Below are 26,877 nucleotides of genomic sequence, written 5' to 3' on the forward strand. Positions count from 1 at the left end.
TTTTTTGGCTGGGACATTTAAAGTCAGCGAAGCTTCAAAAACCCCACCTCGATATCTCTTAAATCGGGAAAAGTTACATGCCTACTTCTGACAACGCCACAGATAAAACTTGCCAATGAGCATGGTAATCCTGGGGGCGGGGGGGAGACTTCTCCCCGGGAGAGAAGAGAAAACGAGAAAGCTTGGGAGAACAAAACGGCTTCAAGGTCAGATTTGAAGACTGGGAAAGAGGGGGAGTTACAGTTATCAAAGGGACGGGAATTCTAAAGATGAAGGCTGGATCACCAAAGATGTGTTTGGAAGGAGGAACACTCAGGAGCCTAGAAGTGGAAAAAAGAGGGCGAGGGGGCTGGAAGGGCAGGAAAAGATCAGACAGATAAGGCGGGAGTAAGACTGTTAAAGGCCTAACAGGTCAAAAGAAGAAATTTGATTCAAATGTGAAATTTCACGAGGAGTCAGTGCAGGTCACAAAGAACAGGAGAGATGTAAGGTGGGTCTGAATGTTGGTGAGGTGGTGAGCTACAGAGTTCTGGACCATTTCAAGTTTGTGCAGAAATTTGGATCCAACACCAAATCAGGAGGGAGTCACAGTATTCGAGGTGGCTGGAAATTAAGGCATGGATTCAGCAGTAGGCTGGGAGAGGCAAAGACTGATATAGACAATGTTATATAGGAGGAAAAAGGAGGTTTTCCTGTTGAATGAAACATGGCTGTCTAATGAGAGAGAAGGGTCCAGAATTACACCATGGATTCAAACTGTAGAAGAGGGATGAACTTATGTGCTAAGGAGTGGAAACAAACCACCTTTATTGAGGATGGATTTAGGGCCCATTAGTATAAACTCAGTTTTGTCACGGAACTGGATTTTTGGGTTAACAAGGGAATGAAAATAAAATCCATTTAAAATGGGGTACCTCAAACCCAACAAGTTGTTGGTCTAGCTAACCAACAAATCTTGCTTTGCTGTACAGGCCCCAGATGTTCACTGCAGATTAGCAAATTTCAATTTGGGACAGGGGTGTCGAATGGATCGATTTAGGGCTGAGGTAAATATGGGTATCATGAACATAACAGTGGAAGTTAAAATAAAAATCCAGAGAAGGAGCCTGTATTTAATAAGACTTCTTCTGTTAGATGACTTGTCAGATTTAAGACAAATGGACTACATCTTCGTTCACTTACACTTAGCCCAGACTAGCTTGAATCTGATGAGTTATCCGACTAAGGAAGAAATCTGGTTTCGTGACAGGCCCAAGGTCTTATTGAAAATCATTAACAATACACTCTAAGCTATAAAGTAGTTATTGCACTAAATATGAAGAGTACACTAATATATGATCTTGTACCTGGCATAAAAAGACTAAAAAACAAAATAATCTAGGGTGACATGTTATTTTTCTAGACTTGGACAATAGGAAGCTGGTACCTACAGAAATATGATGTTGTGTAAACTCACAAAGCAATAGATCAGTTAATTATACATTGTCTTTGAAGACTTGAATTCCAATTCTTAACTGCTCAGAAAAAAAAGATAAAGCAGAGAAAAATGTGGTGCACAACAGGCCTGCACAAATTGCACATGCAATTGTCACACTCCAAGGACCGATAGGAAACAAAAACTTAACAAGCTTTTCAGATTCTTCTTTTTCAAAACTATCCAGTATTGGTTGGAAAAAAATCTGTCTAATGTCTCCCATTGTTACTTTTGCATGAGCTCTACATCACTCTCATAGGCAGTGTGGTGCACTTTTGAGAAATTTAACAAAAATGAATGAGGAGCAAAGCATACCCAGCCATCTTATTCGTGAAGTGTTCTGTGGTTCTTCTGGAAGATGCCAATGCTCATGTGGGGAATGGTGGAGATACCTGGAGGGACATGACTGGGAAGAATGGCTTCCCAGATCTAAACCCAAGTGTTGAAGCGTTACTGGATTTCTGCGCAAGACGTGGATTGTCCAGTTCAGAGCAGTTTGGATTTGCTGCGAACGCCTGAGGCTTCCATGCAACATGAATTCAAGTTGCACCTCAGGCAAGAACGGCTGCAATAGCTTGCAGTGACAAGTATGAAAGCTCATACACGAGAAAAGTTTGAAGAGTCCGTGGAGCAAGACTAACCGCAAAAATATTTTGGCAAACTATTCTAAGCCTGAACCGGTGGATGCAGGACTCTACCTGGGCTGTGGGTCAGCCATGGTAAGGGAAGTGTTGACCAACTCAGTGGAAATTGTCAAGTCGTAGAAATAAGACTTTCATAAACTGCTTTACCTAGATGGATTGCCTTCTAACCAGGTGACAGTATTGGAAACTTCTATTGGGCCAGATTCTCTCACTACAGCTATAAGTGGTAAGAGGCTTCCATAATGCAAAGACTACACGGGTAGCTGAAAACCAGCCATAAATATTTGAAGCATTAGACGCTGTTAGAGTGACCTGGTTGACGTGCCTCTTCACTGTATCTCTAGGATGGGAAACAAGGGTGGTAATCCTTTGTAAGGGTAAGGAATAGGAATACGCTAACAGAAAATACATCTGCTTTGTGGACTTTATGGGGACTTTCCATTCATTTCTATGGGGATAACGCAATTATGATAACCTTAACTCCAACCCCAACCCTAACCTTAACCATAAATACCCAAACAAAATAAGACTTTAGTTTTTCTGAATGCATTTACAGATTTTTATAAAATTGAGGTTATCCTTATGGTGACTGAAAAAATGTCCCCACAAGGTAGAAGTTTCAGGTTTTCAACACATTGTGGGGAAATTTGTAATTATAAAAAACCACATACACACACACACAGCCTTGGAGAAAATTATGAGACCACTCTATATTTTTCAACAAATCTGCATTGTTAAATCCTAGTTTAATCGTGGTTCTGCTGGCAGAAGGCTACACTGAGCAGCAGGATGCTTCCAGGTTCAAAATTTCTAAGACAGCAGTACATAAGAATAGGGTGAAGCAGGACACACTGGGAAAGACCAGAAATCAGTTAGGTAAAGCTGAGCTTTGTCTCAGAGAAGACGTCGGTGATTCTGGATCATGTTCTTCTTTGAATGATACAGTTTTAACTGGCATCTTCGGATGGCATGGCGAGGTGTGTTCACTGAAATTGTTTTCTGGAAATATTCCTGAGTCCATTTAATGATTTCCATTGCAGAATCATGCCTATTTATGAGGCAGTGCCGCCTAAGGGCCCGAAGATCACAGGCATCCGGTATGGTTTTTTGGTCTTGTCCCTTACACACAGTGATTTCTCCAGATTCTCTGAATCTTTTGATTATATTATGTACTGTAGATGATGATATTTCCAACCTCTTTGCAATTCTATCCTGAGGAACTATTTTTCTGTAATTGCTCCACTATTTGTCAATGCAGTATTATAATGTTTTATTAAGTGGTAATAAGACCAATCAAAAATCAACTAGAGTAAATACGGTGGTAATAACAAATGGTGCGATCTAGTTCACAAGAACAAGCCTCTGTTTAACTCATCGTTCTCTTTACCATCACTAAGTTCCGTTGCTTCAATTTTGAGATTTGTCTCAAAATTTGAACAGTTCCAGATCTTCACCCATACAATGTGGCTGCAAAGGTTGGAAAAACATCTGTCTAGGGCTGGGCGATATATTGGGTTTTTATGATATATAGATATATTTTCATACAAGATATATGATGAGACAATATTGTTTATATCGATATAGTTTGTTGCTTTAAAATTATATTCATAGCGCCGCCACTTGGTCTGTATCTCCTCACCGTGTCTGTCTCTTACAAAGCTGTGCCCTGCCCCGCCCCTCTCCCTCTCCAAACACAACCCACCCCTCCCACTCACTCACTCACAAGTCCTGCATGCAGCGACAACATGGACAGGCACAGACATGAGGCAAGCTAGCGAAGAGGAGCTGGGGGGTATTTCATGAAGCAGGATTTCTTGTTTAGCCGCATAACTTGTCAGATTTAAGGTAGTCTGAGCTACATTTAAGTGGACGATTATATAGTCCATTTAACCCAGATTACCATAAATCCAACAAGTTATCCGGCTAAGCAAGAAATCCTGCTTAGTGAAATACCCCTCTGGTTGGTAAAATAATATATGCCGGTGTTCTAACATTTCATCCTAACCTATGGAAACGTCCTACCTTTGGGTACTGCGCATGCGTACAATGAAATCAAGCCCCTTTTCTCACGTTGGAAGAACTGCCCATGGATCTATCCTACCTTGCATTGTGGTCATGCCTTATTTCTGCGTTTTCAATATTCATACATTTTAAATATTTTATTAAATACATTGATCACACTTTACTGTCAGCATCACACTGATTTACTATGCTGTATGTCGAATTACTTGACATGTTTTAACACTTAATCTTATAAGGTATTTCAGACTCACAATACCTGCTTACATTACATAGTTCGTGTTTTTTAGATAGACAAGTTACGTATTTATTTTTTGTATTGTCCGCTTTCAGTTTCAGCCCATAAAAATGACAATAACATTTTCGGTAAGGTAGCACCGATCTGACGAAATGCAGTAAGGTAGGACAAATCGACATTTTTTAACCATTTTTTCCATGTACATGTACAGCTGTCTGTAAATAAAAGTGCCCGTATGACATTGAGGACATTTGGCTCTGACTTGGAACTGTCTATCCGTTATTACTTTATGGGATAAAAATATTGAGATATATATCGTATATCGCGGTTCAGCTAAAAATATCAAGATATGATTTTCGGTCCATATCGCCCAGCCCTACATCTGTCAAATACTTTTTGAATGATTACTCGCTTCCTTTTTGGGGCGATCTGTCTCAAAATGTAATCATTTCCACTTCATCACCCATATAACGCCTCTGCAAAAGCTGAAAAAGATCTGTCAAATCTTTTTGAGTTATCATCGTAATGGGATCAAGTGTCTGAAACTGCCCTATGTGGCACCGCTTCAATTGTTTATCCATCTCAAAGCTAGATCACTTGCTGTTTGCCAACCCTGCAATGTCTGAAAAAGATATACAAAATACTTTTTAGAATTACTGTGTACAAGACCAAATATTTGTATAGCTGCTGTTCTCTTCCTTTGTTAGCACACCATGCTGCTGTTTCATTTTTGGCACAATTTGTCTGAAAATGAAACCAGGGGCAGATCTTCATCCATATACTGTTTTTCTGAAGCAGTCATATGATCCATCAAATACAGGTCAAATGTCTGCTTCCACCCTTCCCTTTGTAGCCACTACAAGGCATTGTTTCAGTTTTAGGGTGATTTGTCTCCGAATTAAATCATTTCCAATTTGGCACCCATACGATGTTTCTGCAAAATTTGAAAGAGATCCATCAAATGGTTTTTGAGTTATTGTCTTAACAAGCAAAGCATCTGTGGCAAGGATCAGTCTCAAAACCATATATGCATTTAGTGAAATCAATAATTTACTGGCATACTCAAAACTTTATATAACCAATTGCAATCACAAGGCTGGAAACATAGCTCAGGAAGAAATTCAGGTTTGTAAGAGCACTCTGCCAAGTTCAGTTTCATGACGCAAAAGGGAGTAATCACACAAGCATGAATCACTCTCTACAAGTAATGCACAAAGGTTATTGGCATAACTTACAAACCATCAGCTATTAGCAAACCCTATGGCCATAAAGTTAAATAGTGTACATATACTACATATTTTAAGAATATTTAAGCATTTACTTGCTTACGGTGACACTTGAAATACCTATAGACAGGGCTGCTGCGATCACGTCACAATGTAATTGTGATTATATAGCGCATGCACAATCATCACCAGGGCTTTAGATGACGGATGAAACGTTTGTCTGGATGTCGACTTTCAGTACTATACTGACGTCTACTTACGGCCACAGTTTGGTATGCAGCTTAGTGGTGTGCCTAAATTATTAATGAGATGCGCATTGTGACGGCCAAAAGTTAGTGATCTCTATAAATTCTGCATATTCTTATGTTTAATAACTGTGTCGGACTTTAAACTGCAAGAAGTACCACTACACCACTAACACCTTTTTAACTTATCCATAATATCTCCTCTTTCAAAAGCTGTTTCAGCTGTTGAGCTGTTCTTTTCTTCAGTGCCACTTCAGTGCTAATCACTTCCATGATTTACTAAAATAATGGTGTGGCGTGCTCCGCTAACTGAATTTAATAAGCATAAGGATACGCTGAATTTATACAGACTACTGACTTTTGGGCGTCACAATACACATCTCATTAATATCTTAGGCACACTAGTAATCTGCTTACCAAATTGTGGGCGTAAGTAAATGTCTGTAAAGTACCAAAAAGCCAGGGTCCAGACAAGTGTTTCACCCATCATCTATTCCTCTCAAAAGGAACACATATCATTGATAGAAACAATTTAAGAGTACAGTAAGCCTGGAAACCATGACGGTTAAGTTTACCACCTCTCAGAGACAGGTACAAATAAAACAGCAAGAGGATTTTCCCTACTCCCATAACTGATCATTTTGGTCCGAATACTAGAGGTCTTCATTCCCAGTTGGTTGTTCAAACTACAGGATCATTCAATGAGTTTTTGACAGTGGTATTGCCTAGACTTCAGCTTGCAAGACAATGGTAAAAGTTAAAAGTTCCCCAAAACACTTTACACACACTTTAAACATTTTTTTCCCCATTTGAAAGCAGGTAAAAAGTACTTTCTTCCAAAGACAGATAGACAGATAGCCCTCCCCCACATGCCTTTTCTGAGGCTAAAAATCAGAATTTTTAAAAAACTTGTACATTTTTTGGGTGGTAATCTCATGAAAGGAACCAAGTATGCGGCCCTGTGATTTCAGTGATGTGGAAAACATGGACAGAATCACAGAGCTGAGGCATGAAAACGGTATCTACTCACAAATGTGGAATTATGCAGAATCTGCAGATATTGTATTGACATTTTAAACCTATGAATTTTTCCACATTTTGGGATTGTTCAGACAGTGTAAAATTACCCTCACAGTAGGCAGAGTAGGCAGAGCCAGAGACTGTGCAATGGCCAAATCCTGCCGAATGAGTGTAAGGATGTTGCCTAGTAACTACCAAAGGAACACTCGAGCACCTCCCAGGTGGCTCAAACATTTAGACGAGCGGCCCCCTGATCAGCCCTTTCAGTTTTTTGTGTCTGTCTCCATTGCAGTGTAGGAACCAGTGATGAGCGATTCCATTAACGAGGGACCCAAACTCACCCGATGCATTTATTCAACCCAACCATGACTCAAAGCACTGTTGATAAAGATAAAATGATGCCTGACTCATTACCTGACCTGTTTTATATGCTTACATTTTATTTTAATTGACTGCCCACAAATGACCCGATTATTTAAATAATATTTAATATTAATATTTAAAATATTTAACTTATAACTGTGGGCACCCACTTACTTGCACTTCTTCCTGTTGTCTTCACTCACCTACTTGATTTGAACCAATTCAGTGTCAAGCCCTGCCTAGCAGTTCTTCAGGGTTGTTCAGAAGTGGCTACCCTGGAGTAGGTACTTATTTCACAACTGAAAACAGCCCTGATAGAGGTCCTACAGGGACAATTTCTGTGGATGGTACACGCACAAAGATGCCAGCACCCCTGAAACAACTGGTCTCCGAGTTCCTGTGGTGGAAACGAGCTGACAGACAGAATGCAATGCATCATACTCTGAAAACCAAGTCCACTGGACAGGAGAATATTTCATTGTTCTACGTTGACTTCATTACAAGAAGGTGCCTCCTTGTCACTTTTCTCTGCCAACCAAAAAAACTGAAACATGCCTAAAAGCTGCTACAAAGCAGGATGCATCACCATCAGGGTGAAGAAGTTTTCATAAGCTGCCGAACCGAAAAAAATAGTCTTTCAAGAAACAAAAGTGGATACAAGCAATAGACACAACGCAGTGTGTCGTACTCTGAAAACTACGAGATTTTTGTCTTCAGCAAGTACAAGACACTTATCACCAACAAGAGTCTCATACACCAGAAGCTGGAGCTCAACACCAGGTGCCTAGCCATCATGTACTTCAATGGAGATGTATGCAAAACATACGAAATGCCCAAGAGAAAACACATTTTCAGCCCAAACAACACCTCTCACGAGATTGTGCCCATAAAAAAATACTTCAGTTTGTGGAAATCACTTTGTATTTAATTAGGAGAGGGGAAACTATATTACAATACAATGCATAATGTATGAAAATACTGACAACATCAAAAAGCTTGATGTCAAATTTAAAGAAACATTTAGAGGTAAGACTATAAGGGCGCTTTTCCACTGCACTACCGAACTACTTTGTGTTGTTTTTCCACTGGCGTAACAGCTGAGACTGCCTCTGAATGGCATTTAAAATTTTTTTAAAAAATCAGTGTTTCTGAGGTTTGAATGAATTATTTTAAATGGGAAAAATTGATTCAGGTCGTGAACTTTTCGGGTCACAAACTGAGTCCTCGAACAAATTAAGTTCGTGAGCCGAGGTACCACTGTATTTTCAGGCTTTGCGATGCACGATATTTTATTATCAACATCGCATGTGGTGATGTGCGATTTCAATACCAACATCACAAGTTATGGATACCCCATTCAGCTAGTCAGCTAGATTGAGATTTTATATACCTTCATAATGTCTGGAGGGGGGGGGGAGATTCAGTTTCACTAAAACATTTTTATTCTGTCACAGGGGGGGGGAGGAGAAAAAAAAAAAAACTTAGCAAGCTTTGTAATTTTAATGATTAATCATTTTCAAGATTACACATTTTTTTAAAAATCACTTTGAAATTTACCTCTGCATGAGCCCTGCATACATTCTTCAAGACAACCATAATCACTGTTATCCTTGCCATTTAAATCACTCTTAGCTGGGTTTGTAAGAAATGTATTTAATTTGAATTCCTTTTTTTGCTTTATAAATATCCCAATATTTTTTACACCAAAATCACTCATGATGTTTGAAAATTTTCCAATATCATGCAGCCTTAGTATATTAAACAAGACACTTTATCTTTTGTCACGCCATCCTGATCTTGTTGTATCTGTTCTTCTGACCAAATCTCAATTATAGCTGAGATCTTTTCATTTGTCCACGCATCCATTATTATTACTTGCCAACCTTCAAGGTCCAATTAAATGCCATAAACATAAGTAAACTATTACACACACCTATTTCCACAACTTCTGCCAACAAACTTACTGATTTCCAAAAACTATCAACACATGCATTTACTTTTTAGCAACAAAGATTAATTTTGAGATAAGTTTAAACTTTTAAACCTCAATGAGTCACATTACAGCTAAAAACGCAATTTTCTATGATGCTATTACACATTGCTAAAGCAGATAGTTCTGCAATTGTCCATCTCAAACTGAACACATGACTCTGAAATTATTAGACAAATCAATTTCCATTCTTACTAAAATATTTAGACGTACCTGTACATTTTGACCATTACAGAAACAAACAAAAGGTCCAGTACAGTATAAGAATTCTCTAATTAAAAACTCACCCTACCTTTCACATTCATATCACTTTTACGTATTAATTTTTCTTAAACAAGCTGACACTAAAAGCACAGGCTCCAAGATGTGACGTGTGACAAAAATTAGGAAACATTCACTCTTTCCCCGTAACTGGACACTTACCGTAAGAGTGTAATTTATTTATTTGGGAAGCATGGACAGTTTGGATATTCAAATTTGTTCCAAAGTGAAACTAAAGGCCAGGTTATATCGTAAAAGCAGCTACACCGGCTTTGCTCAGATATCTGTTCAAGACAACCGTGTTCCCTTGAAATTCAGTTGCAGCCGTAGCAATGGAATTAAAAATGACACATTTAAGACTTAAACAGGTAAACTGTACACTTCCTAAACAGTTATTAACGTTGATATAGTAGTGCATATTGTTTAAAATTATTAGTATAAAATAACTAATCGAATTACCAAAGCAGCAACAAAAACTTGCCTGTTCGTGCTTTTCGTGTATTCTACTTCTCATTACTGCACTAATTAATTTGTCGTTTCCACACGTCTGAAGTTGAATGAATCGTCTATCCCGGTAATAAACCCAACTTGAAAAATATAAAACATACCATTTCAAAGACAATGAGCTGGTAGTTAAACGATGGCTCGACATAGAGTATAGATATGGCTTATACAACGTCAGCCGTGAGTGACATATTTAGCTGCCTCGTTTTTAAATTAAGCAATAAATAATTAATTGTCCGACTTTCAAAAAGTTATTGTGACTTTACGATAGTCAATTTCTGTTTCGTTATAATCTCAGCTTGTGAACTATCTAGCTAACATGTCCTGACCTAAACTTGATGTGGTGCAGAACGGCGAAAAGCAAGTAAACAACCATAACCCTTGGAAATCATCTACACGAACACTGCCTCCGCACTACAAATCACTACATATGATAGAAAGCTAGTTAAGAAATCCAAACATTCACTGACTTTAGACTGACGCTCATAGACGTCGGCCAAATTCAACACCCATTCTGCCCGCAGTACTGAAACAAGAATGTACATCTAACTTTAAACAAGCCACCCAGAAAGAGCCGTCTGGCTAAAAAGGCTTGGCAGTTAGACATGACAGTTCTGACTACTTTTTTGAGACAAAAAAAAAACTTTCTGGACAGCCACCTAAATAAGTTTCGGTCTTCTTAATGCTTTAAACTGCTGTCTAAACTCAGGATTTAGTTCCAGTGCCGAGGTTGTTTGCTTGTTTGTTACTGTTAACAAGGCTCATCGACTGTCAAAACGACGACGACGACTGACGGTTAGCTAGTTACAGCCAGTTAGCCAAACACGGAAGATATTTCTCTCAACGTATTTAAAATCAGGGAACTTACCGTATCAATAAGAGACTCCAAATACGTGAAATATCCCCGAATTATCCTTCAAATGTTTCAGTCCGCGTAGTTTTGGTTTCCTCATAAAAACTCAGTATAAGAGACAAACTTCCACCATAGTCTAAGCCTATTCACGTGACGAACGCAGGGTGGGACAAAAACACGCAAAGCTCGACATGTTTCTGGGAACGTTGTCCCGCCTACAGCTCTCAGTCCTTCGACGCGATTGGACAACATCACACCACCTATATTTTATGATTGGTTAAAGCTTCGTCACGTTTTTCGCTGGGCCCGTCACTTTTATGCCTTTTCCCGATTTAGTCTTGGAATTTGTTTTCTTCAATTATAAGAACCACATTGTTATGTAAAAATCATGAGCTCAGCATGCTCGCTGTATGACGGGAAGCTGTACTATTTATACACACAATAAAGCTATTTGTAATTATTTAGTCGATTTTGTCCAAAGCAAATTTGGCCCATGAGCTTTTAAGGCACAGTGACACAGGGGTTAGCACTGTTGCATCACACCTTGCACCCCAGGAGTTCAAATTTCTCCACCACACTATGAGTTTGAAGTTGCTCTTCTTGACTTACTTTGGCTACATACTAGTCTCCATTTGAGTACTTTGATTTCCCTCAAATCCAAGGACATGTAGTTAGGATAATTGTCTCTAAGTTGCCTGTATTATGGGGAATCCAAGCCTTGTGCCCTTGCTCAAGGCCTCCTGTGACCTTGACCAGGATATGCAGCTGTATCTATACAAACAGTAACGCATGGACAAATTAAGATAAAAGTTTGAAGTGTTATTTTGTTTAATTATAGTTATTTGTTTAATATATAGACAAACTTTCATTTTTTAAAATAAAGTAGTGTTTGATTTGTAAGCAAGCAGGATTATAGTATGAAAAGCATTCAGATGGTATTGTATACCCTATTGACAACAGGAGGTATATAACAGCTATGATTTTGATATTGAATATAACTGTTTTTTTCTGTAATTGTCTGAACAAAAGGACATGACAAAACAGAACAAGAGCGCAAAGTACAAGAAGCCCATTGATAGACAGATAGTCAAAACATGCGGAAGAACCAGCAGATGGAGCTATCGGTGTGGTAGAGGATGGCGTAGGCCCCCCCCCTCCAAGTCTTGAAATGCCGCAGTAGCCTATTTGACTTCTTTTGAGTAGTATTATCTATCTATCTACCTATCTATCTATCTTTTCTGATTGTATTGATTGTATTGATCTGCATACATATTTATATTACTATCCCGCGGCGTAATATTGGACGACATCGATGCTGTTCAATTAATGAAGCTCAGCTTGTAGTCGAAAACAAAAACAGAAATAATGTAAAAATACTAAAGCAACCATGTACCCAAAAGGCAGAGAAACAGCCGCGAATAACGGTAACGCATCGTTAGTCGAAGGCGGTGGTGACCAATCATATCAGAGAAGGCGGGGCGACTTGTTTCGCTGAGGAAAGTTCCGTTCAATGTACAGCCGCATCCCTGAATCGAAGCTCATCATCAAAGCTACTGCTCAGGTTTTGGGTCTAGCAACTTCGAAACCCAAAGACAGCCACGGTTATATTTTGTTAGTTTAAGAGGAAAGGCTAGATTTTTTAAATATAAAGATATTTTTTTTCTCGAAGGTGTTAAAAATGATGGCATGTACGGAGATCATCACGATGTGTCTTCAGTCTGCCAAGCAGCAGCATCTATGTGCCAACAAACAACATCTCTTGCAGAATAACCCTGACCAAGGGATTTCAATTTTCCAGGACGTAAGTAGCAAGCTTAATACACCGTATTCTGTAAAAAAATGATTAAATGACTGAATTGTAGCACGCACACACCTGGTGCTTGAGTCATCTAGCCTCAGCGTGCAGCATTTTGTTATCATAGTGTGTTTGACATAAACGTTATAAAAAGATTTTAAGTAAGCTCAGTGCAGAGAAGAATTAAAGAAATAGGACGCAGCGCCGACAACTGTATTATATTACAGAGAATGAAAAATATATTAATTCATACTGCTGAGTAAATAAATTCCTTAATGAAATAAAAAGAGAAGTAGGGAGGGATCCCTTCAGTCGTTATTGCATCTGAAACAAATTTACAATTTTGCATTTTATAAATGTGCTTTCTAAGATGCAAAATTGTGATTATTTTGGATTTCTGAGATGAATATAAAACTAAAATGTCCTAGCAATGAAGTACATCGATTTTTAAAATGACTTTTCTTATTATTTCTTGCATTCTGTAAATTCTGGATGTGACGATAAGATTCACATGGGACATATTTATTATTATTATTATTATTATTATTATTATAATTCATTTTTAAATATGAGATGTTTAATCTTTGTTGTACTGGAAATTATTATTAATAATGCATATCAGTTGTGCTTAAAAAAGTAGAACCTCTGGAAGATATATAGAGATTTTAATAATATTTTGTCAATCTATTAACTATAACTATTTGCATTTAAATATTTAAATCGTTAAATGTTGGAGGTATATTTTCTCTGGAAGGCCTGAATGATTATCAAATGATAATGGCAAGTTTCATCATTTAAGTTTAATAGACATTTAGTATAAATACAAATATTTTAGAATATTTAGAGAACAGACTTTCGGTCTTGTAATCAATTATTTTTAATATGAAGGAAATCCCATTTTAAAGTCAACTCATGTGGGCTATCCTTACCATCCTTATATAAGTACACAGTGCTCTGAGAAGATGTTCTCCCAGTGTTACATACATACAGCAAGTGACAAAAGGGGAAATTTACAATAATTTTCAAAAAGCATATGACAGGTTGGGCTTTAAATACCTAGTGCCGGAGTATTTAATCAATGGTAATAAATAAAGTAGCAGAAATGAAAAGCAGAATAAGTACAGCAATGTCAGTAAACTGACAATAAAAATTATAATTGTTTGTTGTGGTCAACCACAGTAAAAATTCTTAAGCTTATTTTTTCCATTGTAACTGCTGTAATCAGGCAACAGTTATCAACTTGATGTATTGAACTGCTTGTTATTCTCCTAAAATAATGGAATAATATTATCTCCTGAGTCAGAGTCTGTTATTTACAGTGAATACAGTGATGGACTAATGGATCCATCCCCATTGATGTAGTGCGAGATGTTTCTGTGTTCTGAGCCCTGACCCAATGTTCTGCTATGCACTGCAGCTTTTGAACCGATTTCACGTAGTCAGAAAGGACAGTCCTTGAAATTGTACATAGAGACGTGCCACCTCCACCCCCTGCACACTTACTGGTGTCTCCTAGCAGAAGCTTGATGGGATAAGTGGGTGACAGGAATGTGTGCGGGCCAAGCCGATATCACTCACAGCAGCTCCCAGCAGAGCTCACTCATAGCACTTTTGCCCCATGCTGCCTTGTCAATGAGCCTAAGAACATAAGGAACAAGCGAAGCCCATTTAGCTCATATTGCTTGTTTAGATATTAAATAATTTAGTGCTGGTAGAGTTTTATCCCTTGCAAACTTTAATAGATTTAAAGACTGGATCCCCACAGTCCTGCCACGATGCAAGCTCTCATCACCCAACAAGTGCATTTCAGATCTAACTGGTCCACAAATATTTGGAATTTATACACTGGTGGACAGTGGCCCAAAACATTCTTTTGTCGGCCTTTGAGTCATTTTAGTTACTGGGTCGATTGCAGCCTGCTTGGAAAACAATTTGTATAAACAAATTCTCACTCCACGCTAAGAAACAGCTTTGTCAGGCACACCCACGTATATCTGTCTGACATCCTACATGCTCTGTATTAAGGATGTGAACACTGACTTACGCTTGTCACTCTAAGCCTGTTTCCACAGGCTGATAAGCTACTCAAATGGGGATTTATTGTGTTTATTACTGACCCTGGTGAAGAATGCACTCAACAGTGTCATGCACTGGCAGCTTTAAATGGGTAAATGCAACCAGACAAGTAGCCATGTAGTAATATTATGGGTTTGAAACCCCCTCGAAATTTGTTTGCTCCAGACCAGGCACATTAGGTAGTAAAATAACAAGAAGCCCACTCAAAATTTGTCAGACCCCCCCTTGAGTGCAACTCATCCACTCTTATATAAAGACAGCCATTGAATTCTCTCATTGGGACACCCCGTCTGGCTCTTCTCTCTCGTTGTTTGGTCCTGGAGATTTCACAGGGGATCTTTTTTTCTGAATAATCATATTTCTCAGTGCGAGCTGAATTTTTTGTTCTCACTCCTGTGTCGCTGTCAGTGGAACGCTTTGCAATGCGCTGAATAAAAAGCACAGCTGGGAGTGCCACAATTTTATTAGTCATCCGGTACACAACGCATTTATATATTTATATAAATATAGTGTGGATTTTATTTGACTTTAAACCTGAAATTTAGAAAACTAGCACCATTACAGACATTAAGGTATAATGTTTTAACCTTCAGATAAATCAGTTCACTACTAGTCCTAAGTGAGTGTAAATGTTTGTTTGAAGTACTTAATCAATCTTTGACTTTATTCCCCCAAAAATATCAGTAAAAGTAGACACAATGCCTTATAAGTGATTTGTCGATGGTAATAGAAACTGCATTTGTAAATCCATTTTTTTTCTTTGCTTTTGGTTGCTAGTAATCTATACGGTTTCTGTCCAGTGTATTTCCTCTTATCTAAAAGACACAAACAGCTCCATAATCGTCAAAGAGTTACGGTATTGCTGCATTTTGCAAGGGGAACAGAAATGGCTACAACTTCAGCTTTAACATCCCACAGTTCCACAGTCCTTCAGGCTCATGGGATGGTTTGGTTTAGGAGCTAGAGATTTTCCCTTCTATCACTGTCAGTCACAGGTTTTGCTAATCACATATTTTTATTTAAGAATATGTTAGTGAACATCAATTACCTGACTGGGGCTGATGGGACAAACAGGTGCTTAAATACAAAGACTAACCAGGAGTAACAAGCAGCAGGTGTGGTTCATCAGGGCCACACTAGGATGGGGACAGGAGGGTCAGGTGGACATGATGAGCAGGACATAACATCCCTTGTGGCTACAAGAGATAGGAGACCAATTTTAGCTGTAAACATTCATATGTCTTATCAAACATGTTCCCTTAATCCAGATATATATGTTTTAATTAATTGGAAACATATATACAAATATGAGTAGATTAATCGAAAAGAAACACAAATTCAAGAATGGTACAGAACTAGAACTAAAGATTGTTAGTCTGCTGAACAGCGAGTAGAATCGAGAAGAAGGTATACGGTCAATAGAAGGATATGAACAATTTTGAGATAAGCACTCCTGGTTTGAGTAGAACTACAGTAAGGTTATTGTAAATCCACTAGAGTTGTATAACAAATTACAGCACAGGTTTAGAGAAGTCATAAAATTACATTAACTTGTGTATTTTACAGTAAATTACAATAAATGCTCTGAAAATCAGCTCAGTTGCTAATATTCTTTACTATAAGAAATCGTTAAGCAACAGTTGTAAGCAAGGTGTATATAAATGTAGTTGTAACCTTTCACCGAATTGAACCTATGGTTAACCTGTCCATCAAGAAAATACTACCCACAACCAAACCATTATGTAGTTTCATTTCTTTGTTATACTAGAACATGACAAAAATAGGTCACAGTCACAAGGTCATGACAGCAAAACAGTAAATAATACTACAAATGATTTTTTTTATGTAGACCGGCCCACTAACACCAAAAGCTGCAGCAGTTACTGCCGCCTGAAACGACCATGCAAACATTTCGGTGTCAGTTATCTTAACAATCTTCTTCTTAGGCTAAATTACGCTTATTTAGAAATAAGTAACAAGATATTATTTTATTGTTTAGCCAAATGAAAAATATCCATTTTCTTTGGTTGTCATTTGTTCACTCCAACTGTCTATTTGCAGTTTTTGGTCCTACACTCCTACATGAATATTCCATACTTTAAGTATTAGTTTATATTTCCATCAGTTTAATGTGTTGCTATCCAGCGACATAGTATTCTGGTATATTTACAGTCAGTGCTGGTATAACAAGTAATGTAGGCCTAACTAACTATTTTTTTCAAATTAACCCGCAATTGGGTTATACTATATATATTTATATAATATAGGATAGATTTGTTCTGTATACTCCACATGTCGGCATACTGTTTCAAACCACATATCAGACAAACAATTTAACTGATTAAAAGTTATACATTTATTATTTTAAATATTGACAACATGATGGAACCAGTAACAATAGCTCTAACAATAATGCAGAACTGATTAAACTGAACTAAAAAAAATTAAGCTGAAAAAAATGCACTCACCAAAACACACATTAGGCCTAGCATATGTAATAATTTTAATATTGTTAATAGCCATAAAAAGAAAATGATCATTTAACAACAGTTCCAGTGACGTATGTGTGCTGTGTGGGTATGTATGCATTAAAATGAGAACTGAAGTGATGCAAAAGTTACTTTATGTCAGGGGTGCCCAATCTTATCCGCAAAGGGCCGCTGTGTATGTGGGTTTTCGCTGCAACTCCCTAATTAGATTACTAATTAGAGGACTGATTGGCTGAAAGAGTCTTCACACCTGGGTTTGAACAGCTGTCCTACAGGTTATCCCAAAAACCTGCATACACACCGGCCCTTTGCGGATAAGATTGGGTACCCCTGCTTTATGTAGTAACTAATTACTTTTATATGCAGTAATTGTTAAAATAATTAAATTACTTTTGAATGAAGTAACTGCAACTACTCATTTTCACTAACTTGCACAACACTGCTTGCAGCTGGGGTTCACTCTGAACTAAAATATGAAGTTTTGCATTTGTTGTATGAGAACCATCTTGGGGCAGAATCTGCTCCAGGAAGTAAAGGGAGGTTCCTTTTAAAATCCTGCAGTATCGGTCTCTTATTCCCTGGTCTTATTTCAACGTGTCTCCTGAAGATGTGACACACTTATTGGAACATGGCAATATGTTATATTTCAGGAGTCATATGTAAGTTTAATACTTTTTGCAAAATGGGAATCACAACATATTTCTTCAGACATAGATGAATTGTTATCCCATTTGCAGGGCTGTGATACAGATAACTATAGTTTAGTGTGCTTTTCCATTGACATCGCAATTTTTCAAAACCACAGTCCCATAGCCAGAAATAAATTTTGGATTTTGCCAACTAGGGGGTGGAAGTAGATTTTGAGGGAGGTTCTAACGAATCTGTTTGTGTGACAGGCTGTGTGTCTAATCAGTAGCAAACAAGTTCTTGTTTTTTTTTTGGCTACACGTCACAGTACATTGGGCAGTTGTGGACATTTCATAGTGAGTGAACCTTATTGATTTTCATTCTTAATAACTATTACTAAATGGTGAGTAACAAAATTGTGTCCCTTTTTTTTTGCGGATTTCTTCAGATTTTTATTTATACGGGATCCCGAGGAGTTTCGCCATGTGGTGGGTGCAGCAATGCGCCGCATCAGTGCATGCTCCCCAACCTGACCTGACGCAACCTTTGTCATTGCTGTTTCATTATTTAATATCTGGAAATGCGATTAGCCAGCAGAACCCAGAGGGAATAATAAGAAACCAAAGTCATATATCATATATATAAGAAATCCATAGTTTATTGTTCTGTATTGATGGAAACACTGGTAAGGAAGAATGTGCTGAGGAAGCCTAAGTTGGCGCCATTGTGGCCAAGGTGGCACCTCCATGCTGGCTGCATGTGGAGACAGTACTGATTCTTCACCCCTCCACTTCTGCTAAGTTACAGCTATGGGCTGATAGGGTGCCAGTCAGTCACGGTGGAGAGCTACCATGAGGTTCCACTCAACCAGACAGCATCTGATATACACTCCACCGCGGCTGGTATGAATAGCCAACTGAACCTTTCGACCAAGCCATCGCTCTGTGGGTGCAGAGGGGTGGTTCTGGTGCCCATGCATCCACAGAACATCTCATTGACCAGTAGCAGAACATCTCATTGACCAGTAGGGGTGGGAAATATGAGGATTTTATATCTTGATCGATCTTGAGGACATCCACAATGTATTTTTTAATGCAAATCGTAGAGATCATGATCTTTGATATCGTCTTACTAATGTTTCCAAACTTAACATAATATTTCGATGGCCAGTAATAACATGTATTCGTCCAAAGGTCACAAACCAACAGAATGACTTCCTACTAGATGGCTGTGCTGATTGGCCGAACTATGGCTCTATCGCAGGGTCTCTTTCATGCATGACAGATTTGAAAACAATGTAATGTGAGCCATCGTGATGGCGGATGGGGAGTGTAACTCGGTCCGTACCAACTTCCCAATCTGTACCTCACGCATGTGGACCGCAGCCTTTTTGAGGACCACGTGCCACATATTTACAGGCACTGGCTGATTCTTTAATCCTGCCATTTTATGGCAAACAATATTGTCTATATTTACAGTAAACTGCAGTGGTTGCTATATTGTTTAGCTGGTGTTTCTGCTGGTAACATTTCTCCCTGAGGCCCCACCATGCCAAAATCTTAGCCGTCACAAAAAAAAAAATGTCCATCCAACCAATCAATCATCTAATTCAACGCTTTGGTGACTCACTTGGCAAAGTAGGTAAAAAGAGGTAGATAAACAGAGTAGACATTTAGTTAGGTGGGGGCAATGACACATCTCTCTGCTTACTCTCTGAAACCCCATTACCACACACACACACTGAAACCCGCTTATATTTTGAAAAATGTTCTGTTAAGGTGTTGTGTGGGAAAAGGGAGCAAAATGGTAAAGTCCACCTGTTAATCAATCCCCTGGCAACCTAGTAACATTAGTAGTAACTTTCTGACACAGTTCCAGTGTGAATGCGAAACTGTAACAGATTGCCATATTCGAGAAGGGCGGTCTCCCCCTTTATTCACTTCATTGATATCAGTTAGGAGTATACAACACCCCTTACCTTACCATCACTGAAAAATAACTAGCCTATATTAATTCATATAATTATTTTTTTACCTCCATAAATATGCCATTACTAAACAATGATTTTTTTTTTATATACACACACATACAACAATTAAGAGGAATAGGGAAGACTGGTTCTTGGCCAGTCTTGAACCGAGGACCAGAGAGCTTCAATCTCTGTACTGCACACTCAACCCACTGACCCATGCAACAGTCGAGGGACCTGACATAACACACTAGGGCCAAAGACAGTGAGACAACAAAGGGACTGGCAAGCGATGGCTGCTGGCCACACGGAGAAGAGACACAAGGACAGGATCAGACGGGCTCTGACCCTGACAACAACTTTTATTAAATAGATGGAGAACACAAAGAATCCAACTTTGGAATGCTTGGCTTAATATCCCATTCTGGGCAGGTGGAGATCGCTCAGAAGTAGTGCGTAAAATTAACATTATGTAATGAAAAGAAATATTAACGGAATCAGGTTGGGTCGTGAAAATGTCATGAAGTATAGTGGTACAAATTGGGCACCGTTGTAAAATATGTCGAAAAGTGTAATGCTGCACATGCACAGACGTGTCAGGTACAAATCAGGCAGGTGGTGTTGTTTGCGAAGAACCAAAAAAGAATTTGATTTCGGTAGAGTGGCAATGGTTTGGCTGCCCGGTCAGATGTTGCTCACAAAGCAAAGTTACCTGTAAACTTTATCAGGCCACGGTTGGCATTTCTGGAGGTAATACTACAAATCTGTTCAACCACCTTAAAAAGAAGCATCTGACACAACTTTGGGTATTTAAAACTCAGGATTTAATGACCATTCTGAGAATGGTGTCTTCAATGCAGTATTGTGTTTTAAATGGTGCTAATAGATAAGTCCTTAGGCTCATTTGAGTCCGGATCTTCTTAATGGTAAATTTCAAAATTGGAAAGAAAGATTGCAGTTCAGATCGTGGCTCATGATTGTGTGTTAAAAGGATCTCAGTATGATTTTTTTGGGAAGATCGTCCGCCCCTGTTGATCAAGGGTTCAGCAATGGTTGTTGCGCATTGATCAGGGACAACATACGCCTGAGGTCACTTAGTAAATTAGGACATGGCCACGGGAACCTATCGATTTCCCTGATCAGAAGTGGGGAAGGCTCCCAGAATGTCGACAAACACATGTTCCATTGTGGCCAACATTACCATTTTGGCCCTTCAAAGGGTTTCCACATGAACTGGAAGGTGTTGTTGGCAACGTTCACCTGAAATAGTGAAAGAGAGGGAGCAGCATGATGAGTTTCTGGTGAATCTTTTCCGTCATCACTGCCACCCCCCAACATCTCCATCCCCAGGGGAACATCTTCCTCATTTGTAGTCTATTGCTACCTTTCAACAGGGAATTGTGTCATTAGGACCCAAGTGTACAACTGACAGAGAATTTATCAGTTTGAAACCAGAATATATTAATTCCCTGGGAGTCTTGATGACCTTTCTGGCAGATTATCTTAAAACTAGTGTACTGTAAGCTATAGGAAATAAAGCAGACCTAGTGTACATGCAATGTCGAGGAAAAATAGTCTAATATCCAAGCTTTTTTGGGAATATTTTTGTAGTGTCAGTTCAAAACTGTTGGGTTACATTCAAGTCACGCTTTTAAAGTAGCTGCCTGATTTTCTGTTTTTCTTAGGTGACAAGGTGAGATACTGTATTAAGTTACCTGATTCTTCATGCTGAGGCTGTTATGAAGCAACATGACAAGCTGAGTGACAGCGTTTGTTTTATCTTAGCGAGATTCAACACGTTTTTTTTCTTCATATTAGGCATCGACTTTCACAGCGTCATTCGTGATTTTATTTGAGTAGCAATTCCTGGACAACTTACCTGGTAGCATCATAGAGACACTGCATGTTCTAGGTCATGCACCTTTTACTGTAACTGAACAGTAATGTGACCTTTAGCAAATAAAATTGTGAATTGTCTTCCACAGGAAAACTTAAGTGGTTAATAGAAGGAAACGCCAGCTTTCTTTTCCACTTGTCATAGTGACTGATAAACATTTCATACAAATGAATGAAAAAAAAAATGGAGAGTGATTTCTTATGCTTATTAATAAGGGCTTTTGGATGATTTGGAGAACTGTAAGCATAGTTGTAATGTGTGCATTATTGGCTAACCAGTTCACATGAAAAGTTCAAGTCTGGTTAAATTCTTGGAAAATGGATACCTGAATATGTTAGAATAGATACCAAGGCAGGTGAAGTTAATCTAGACAGAGCCCACAGCTATCCCAGCCCTAAAGCAGGACCTGATCTACTCCCTCACCCTGTGGTCGTTCGTTTTCATAATTTTCCAGACAGACAGAGAGTGATTGCTGCAGCTGACGTCCATATGTCAGGGAAAAAAGCCCAGTGGTCTCAGTATTTCATTTTTCAATGACATTCTGCTATGGTTGTCCAGACGTGGAGGACATTTGACAAGGGAGAACCCACCTTTGGGACTTTAAGGTGGATTATTCTCTGCTTCTCACTGATACACTGAGAGTGACAATCAATGGGACATGCAAGGTTTTGAAAATACGATCAAAATACCTTATGCCGCAGTATGACATCTGGACAGTATGAAAAATTAGACATCCCCCCCAGCCGAATCTCAGCCCAGCTGCCTATCACAGTCCTTGTGATGTGCCAATTGCATATATAACATCTATCCATCCATCCATTTTTTGTAACTGTTTATCCTATTGAGGGTCACGGGGAGTCTGGAGCCTATACCAGAGGCTACGGGCACAAGGCAGCAAACAACCCAGGATGAGGCACCAACCTATTGCAGCTCACACACACCGTACACTCACACCCACGCACCCATGAGCAATTTAGTAACTCCAGTTAGCTTCAGCATATTTTTAGGAGTGTGGGGGAAAACCAGAACAGCTGGAAAAAACCCCAGGACGACACAGGGAGAACATGCAAACTCCACACACCTAGAACCCTGGCGGGGTCTCAAACCCAGGTTCAGGCAACACTGCTAATGACCATGCCACACTGTGTGCCTAGCATGCAATCATTGCACGAATCGCATGCCTAGTAACATGGTTACATGGTTAGCTCTAAATAATTGTCACAACTAGGCTATACGCTCTATTTAGCCTAGGGTATGCTATTTCAATACTCATGTACCATGATATTTTCTGGGAAATTGCTGTTTGACACGATTTCTTGGGTTTCTGTGTATAGTCAGGCAAGTGTAGTGGATGGATGGTGTGTATTTGGTGGAAGTGGAGATTTTGGGTGGTGATTTGGTTCTTACAAATATTGCCTCTGTGCTAGGATGGGCTGTGATCCCTACAGTAGCTTGTTAAAAATGTAGGAGGATTTTTAGAAGCAGAAGCACAGTCTCTGTGGGTCTTTCTGTATCGTGACAGCACCGGTTTCACAGTAAAGCTGCACTGGGTTGTGTAATTATCATTCTGTACTATTTTAAGTGGAATAGACAGCTGTGTTTTGCCCAGCAGGGAATATTTTGGGATGATCTCTCTGATGAATTAGAGACCTCAGAGACTGCTTCATATTAATTCATCAAATTATATAAATTAGAAACTACATAATATACCTTATTCTTTCAATAGGTTCATCGTCCATAATCTTAACAGGTATCAAGTCCTTGGTCTGCATTCAGTGACTAATTGCTGTTCCTCAGTTTGCCCATTAAATATTATCCAACAAGCGAAAGGCACATTTGGGGTTTCTAATGAAAGCTAGAATAATTTACATAAAGGCCATCGTGCCCACAAAGAAAATAGTCAAATTTTGTTAAGCATCATATTTACAATGCTGATAAAATCCATCTGGCCTGTTTAGAAGGTGCTAGAAAGACCGGCAAATAAAGAGACTGCTGTTCTAAATGATAACATGACATCAAGAACACTGTCTTCTCAGAATTTACCTTGTAAAGTCACAGAAGTCATGCAAAGCAGTAACATTTGGTTTAATTTTTCCATTTTCTTGTTAGCTGGCACTGGCTCAATATGACAACAGTACTGGCGATTTTCTGCATCTTAATGTGTGAAATGGGATTCATATCTGTATAAAAAAAACACCGATTTGGCAGTTTAGCATAGAGGATGAGGTGAATGTCTGTACCCAGCTGAGATCTTGGCTTTAGTAAATGTTATTAAAACATTATTTAATGTATACATGGAATGGCTGAGGTGCCCCTGAGGAGGCCTTTGGGATCCAAAGTGGTGTTCATCTAACCATCCAACAAGATACCATTAAGTTCTTTTTTAATTTTAGACATAGAACTGGAAACCAGAGACACTGACTGCTTTAATTGACAGATGACATCAAACTTGAAGCAGCACCACCAAGTGAGAAGGGTAGTCTCAGACACTTGATCTTATTAGGACGATAACTTAAAGCAGGGTTATTCAAATCACGGTCCTCAAGGGCCGAGCACTGCTGTTTTTCCAACTTTCCTTTACCTGAGAGCCAGTTGTGAAGCCTCTGGCCAATTAGAGCCAGAAATTATTAAGATAACTACCTGGGAGACTTGAAAACAAGGCCTGGATTTGGAATCGAGGGCCAGATTTGAATAGGGGGGACTTAAAGTATTTGACAGATCTTATTAAAAGACTACAGATACATTGTATGAGGGGAGATCTGGATATGGAACAAAATTGAAGCAACACATTTAGTGGCAGCAAAAGGAAGGGTGATCACACCTGACCTAAGTGATAACTTAAAAAGTATTTCATGCATTTTATTTCAATTTCACCAAAACATTATATGGATGAAGGTCTACAACTGATTTAATTTCAAGGCAAATTAGAAAATTGAAGCAGAACAGGTGGCTACAAAGGAAGGAAAGGGTAATGGCAGAAGTTATTTGTATCATGAAGCAAAATTTCTTGCTTAACCAGATAACTTGTCAGGTTTAAGGTAGTCTGGACTAAATGAGAGTGAATTACTTACATTTACATTTTAGATTTGGGCACCATAGATTTGACAAATTTTCTGCCTAACCAACAAATCTCACTATGATACAGGCCCCAGGTGGCAACACGACCAAACTTTTTAAACACTGCCGTAGAAAATGTCCACTAAAGTGCACAGGATTTAAAAAATATTTTATATCCATACAATCTGCACAATCCAAATTAAAAGCATATGTAAATAATAAGTCTACAGCATCTGAATAAATTTGTGAAAAGTGCCATAAAACAAAAAAATACTAGTCTTCTTCAGATTTTAAAACTCAGATATAAAACTCAGTCGTAGGCACAAGGCTGCAGGCCGGGTGCCGAAGACAATCACAGACATGATATATTGGAGTATAACCGCACTCCTTCTCATATGTTATTGCTTAAATAAAAAGCATCATTTCCATTGCTCCGTCATACTCTGATAACCGCACTCATAGAAAGACTCTTGTCCAATCACATTTCTTGGGTGAAACTAACTGTTGTATAAACATTTTTATAACGCAAACAGTGATAACGTGGCAATGAATGCAACCAGCAAGATCGCTAGAGACAGACTGGAGGAGAGTTCTGCAGGGAAGCATGGGTTTGGGGACAAGGGGAGATGGGCTGGCAGATTTTACCACGTCACAGCCCATACTCGTTTGTGTCATAGCAGAGAAGGAAAGCATGACCTGAACTGCAGGCTGTGATGCAAACCTTCATAGGGGACTTTATTATAGGGAATGACGGGGAGAGGATTGTGGTAATAATGGCAGAACTGGGGAAACTCAGGATTGGCACAGATAAGTACAAGAGCTATGAAGGAGCAAACAGGAAACAGTTGGGGAGTGATTAACAAGAGGGTAGGAAGAAGAATTAAGACTAAACGAGGACCAGGAAGGAAGAAAACAGGAGGGGTACTGACAGGATAGACACAGCATGAATAAACTTATTTATTTATTTACGGAATTTTTCCTTTTTTTTTCAAACCGTAGTAAACTGCGGATAACTGAAACTGTGGATAACTGAAACTGTGGATAACTGAAACTGCGGATAACTGAAACTGTGGATAACTGAAACTGCAGATAACTGAAACTGTGGTTACTGAAACTGCGGATACGGGGCTCACACTGTACTTTGTGATGCTCCTGAAAACATTCTGTGACTTCATTGGCTTGTCGAGGACTTTGTTCCAAACTTGGGGCTTGCCGGTTGTGTTGTGTTCTTTTGTTCAATTAATTTTTACGTTTTGAGCTGTGTGGACATTTGGTCAATTTGTTCTTATACAAAATAACACAGAGAAGCATGTTGCATGCTTGACACACAGCTGGCATTTCCTGTGCCCCTCTGTGACACTTTTGAGGTCGCTGAACACTGAAAAATGGCCATAGGTATGTGCTGGTAGCTCTCCTGTAGTGATGGTAAAGACACTCCACACAGTTTGGTAGACAGCTAACCTAAGTACTGTCTAAGTGCACAGTGCAGCCATTGCTATCTGCCAAAACAGAGTTTTATCCTGCACGTTTTAGGCTTGTTCTTTATGTATTTCTTCAGAGTGATTTTAGCCTTGATAGCTACCATGTGCTTGGCCACAGAAATGGTTTGGTGGTATGTAGACTTGCAGGCAGTCTATAGACCTCACACAGAGGTCAGGGTCGGTGCAGAATGTAATACTGCTTTGTGCCTTTTTTCTGGTCATTTGTTACATCCTCCGCTGGGTCATTCATATCCATGTTCCAAGTTATGGTGAGGAACCTGTATCTGGACATGACCTTTTGATGGATGAAAACATGGAAGACGCTGTTAATGCACTAGTGATCACTGACCTTGGGAAGCTTCGGCATGCCCATGAAAAGTGATAATCTGATGTATTTGTACATTTCATGGGGTGAAATGTCAGTCCACCTGTACTTCTTGCCAGCAGCAATATTTTTGGCTGCATCCTTGTTTGTGTTATTGCACAGTATTTTGACAGATGTGCTTTCAAAATACATCCTGAACAGCTCTTCGGGGGACAGGCTGCGCATTGATGGCAGTGGAGGCTGTGCACCTGGATTCCATTAGGGGAGGAAATGTGGGCAAGGCTGAGACAAATGATTATGTTCACTTTTCCATCCAGTGGAATG

The 26,877-nt window shown here is 39.0% G+C and overlaps 2 protein-coding genes across 3 annotated transcripts in view; one reads left to right on the top strand and one right to left on the bottom strand.

Moving 5' to 3' along the window:
- The window catches only part of itchb (itchy E3 ubiquitin protein ligase b), a 41,086-nt gene extending 30,031 nt beyond the window's left edge, over nucleotides 1–11,055 (bottom strand). The window contains exon 1 of the mRNA XM_023808779.2: nucleotides 10,853–11,055. The gene's annotated coding sequence lies outside the window, so the exon portion shown is untranslated. The remainder of the gene's footprint in view (nucleotides 1–10,852) is intronic.
- Nucleotides 11,056–12,313: 1,258 nt separating this feature from the next.
- necab3 (N-terminal EF-hand calcium binding protein 3) overlaps nucleotides 12,314–26,877 on the top strand; it is a 48,847-nt gene continuing 34,283 nt past the window's right edge. The window contains exon 1 of one of the 2 annotated variants that reach the window (XM_023808822.2): nucleotides 12,314–12,638. In XM_023808822.2, the coding sequence (XP_023664590.1) occupies nucleotides 12,516–12,638 (123 nt within the window). In that variant the 5' untranslated portion in view covers nucleotides 12,314–12,515. The remainder of the gene's footprint in view (nucleotides 12,639–26,877) is intronic. The other variant, XM_023808823.2, reaches the window with a different exon arrangement.

Source organism: Paramormyrops kingsleyae, chromosome 6, assembly GCF_048594095.1.
Source record: "Paramormyrops kingsleyae isolate MSU_618 chromosome 6, PKINGS_0.4, whole genome shotgun sequence".
Taxonomy (NCBI): domain Eukaryota; kingdom Metazoa; phylum Chordata; class Actinopteri; order Osteoglossiformes; family Mormyridae; genus Paramormyrops; species Paramormyrops kingsleyae.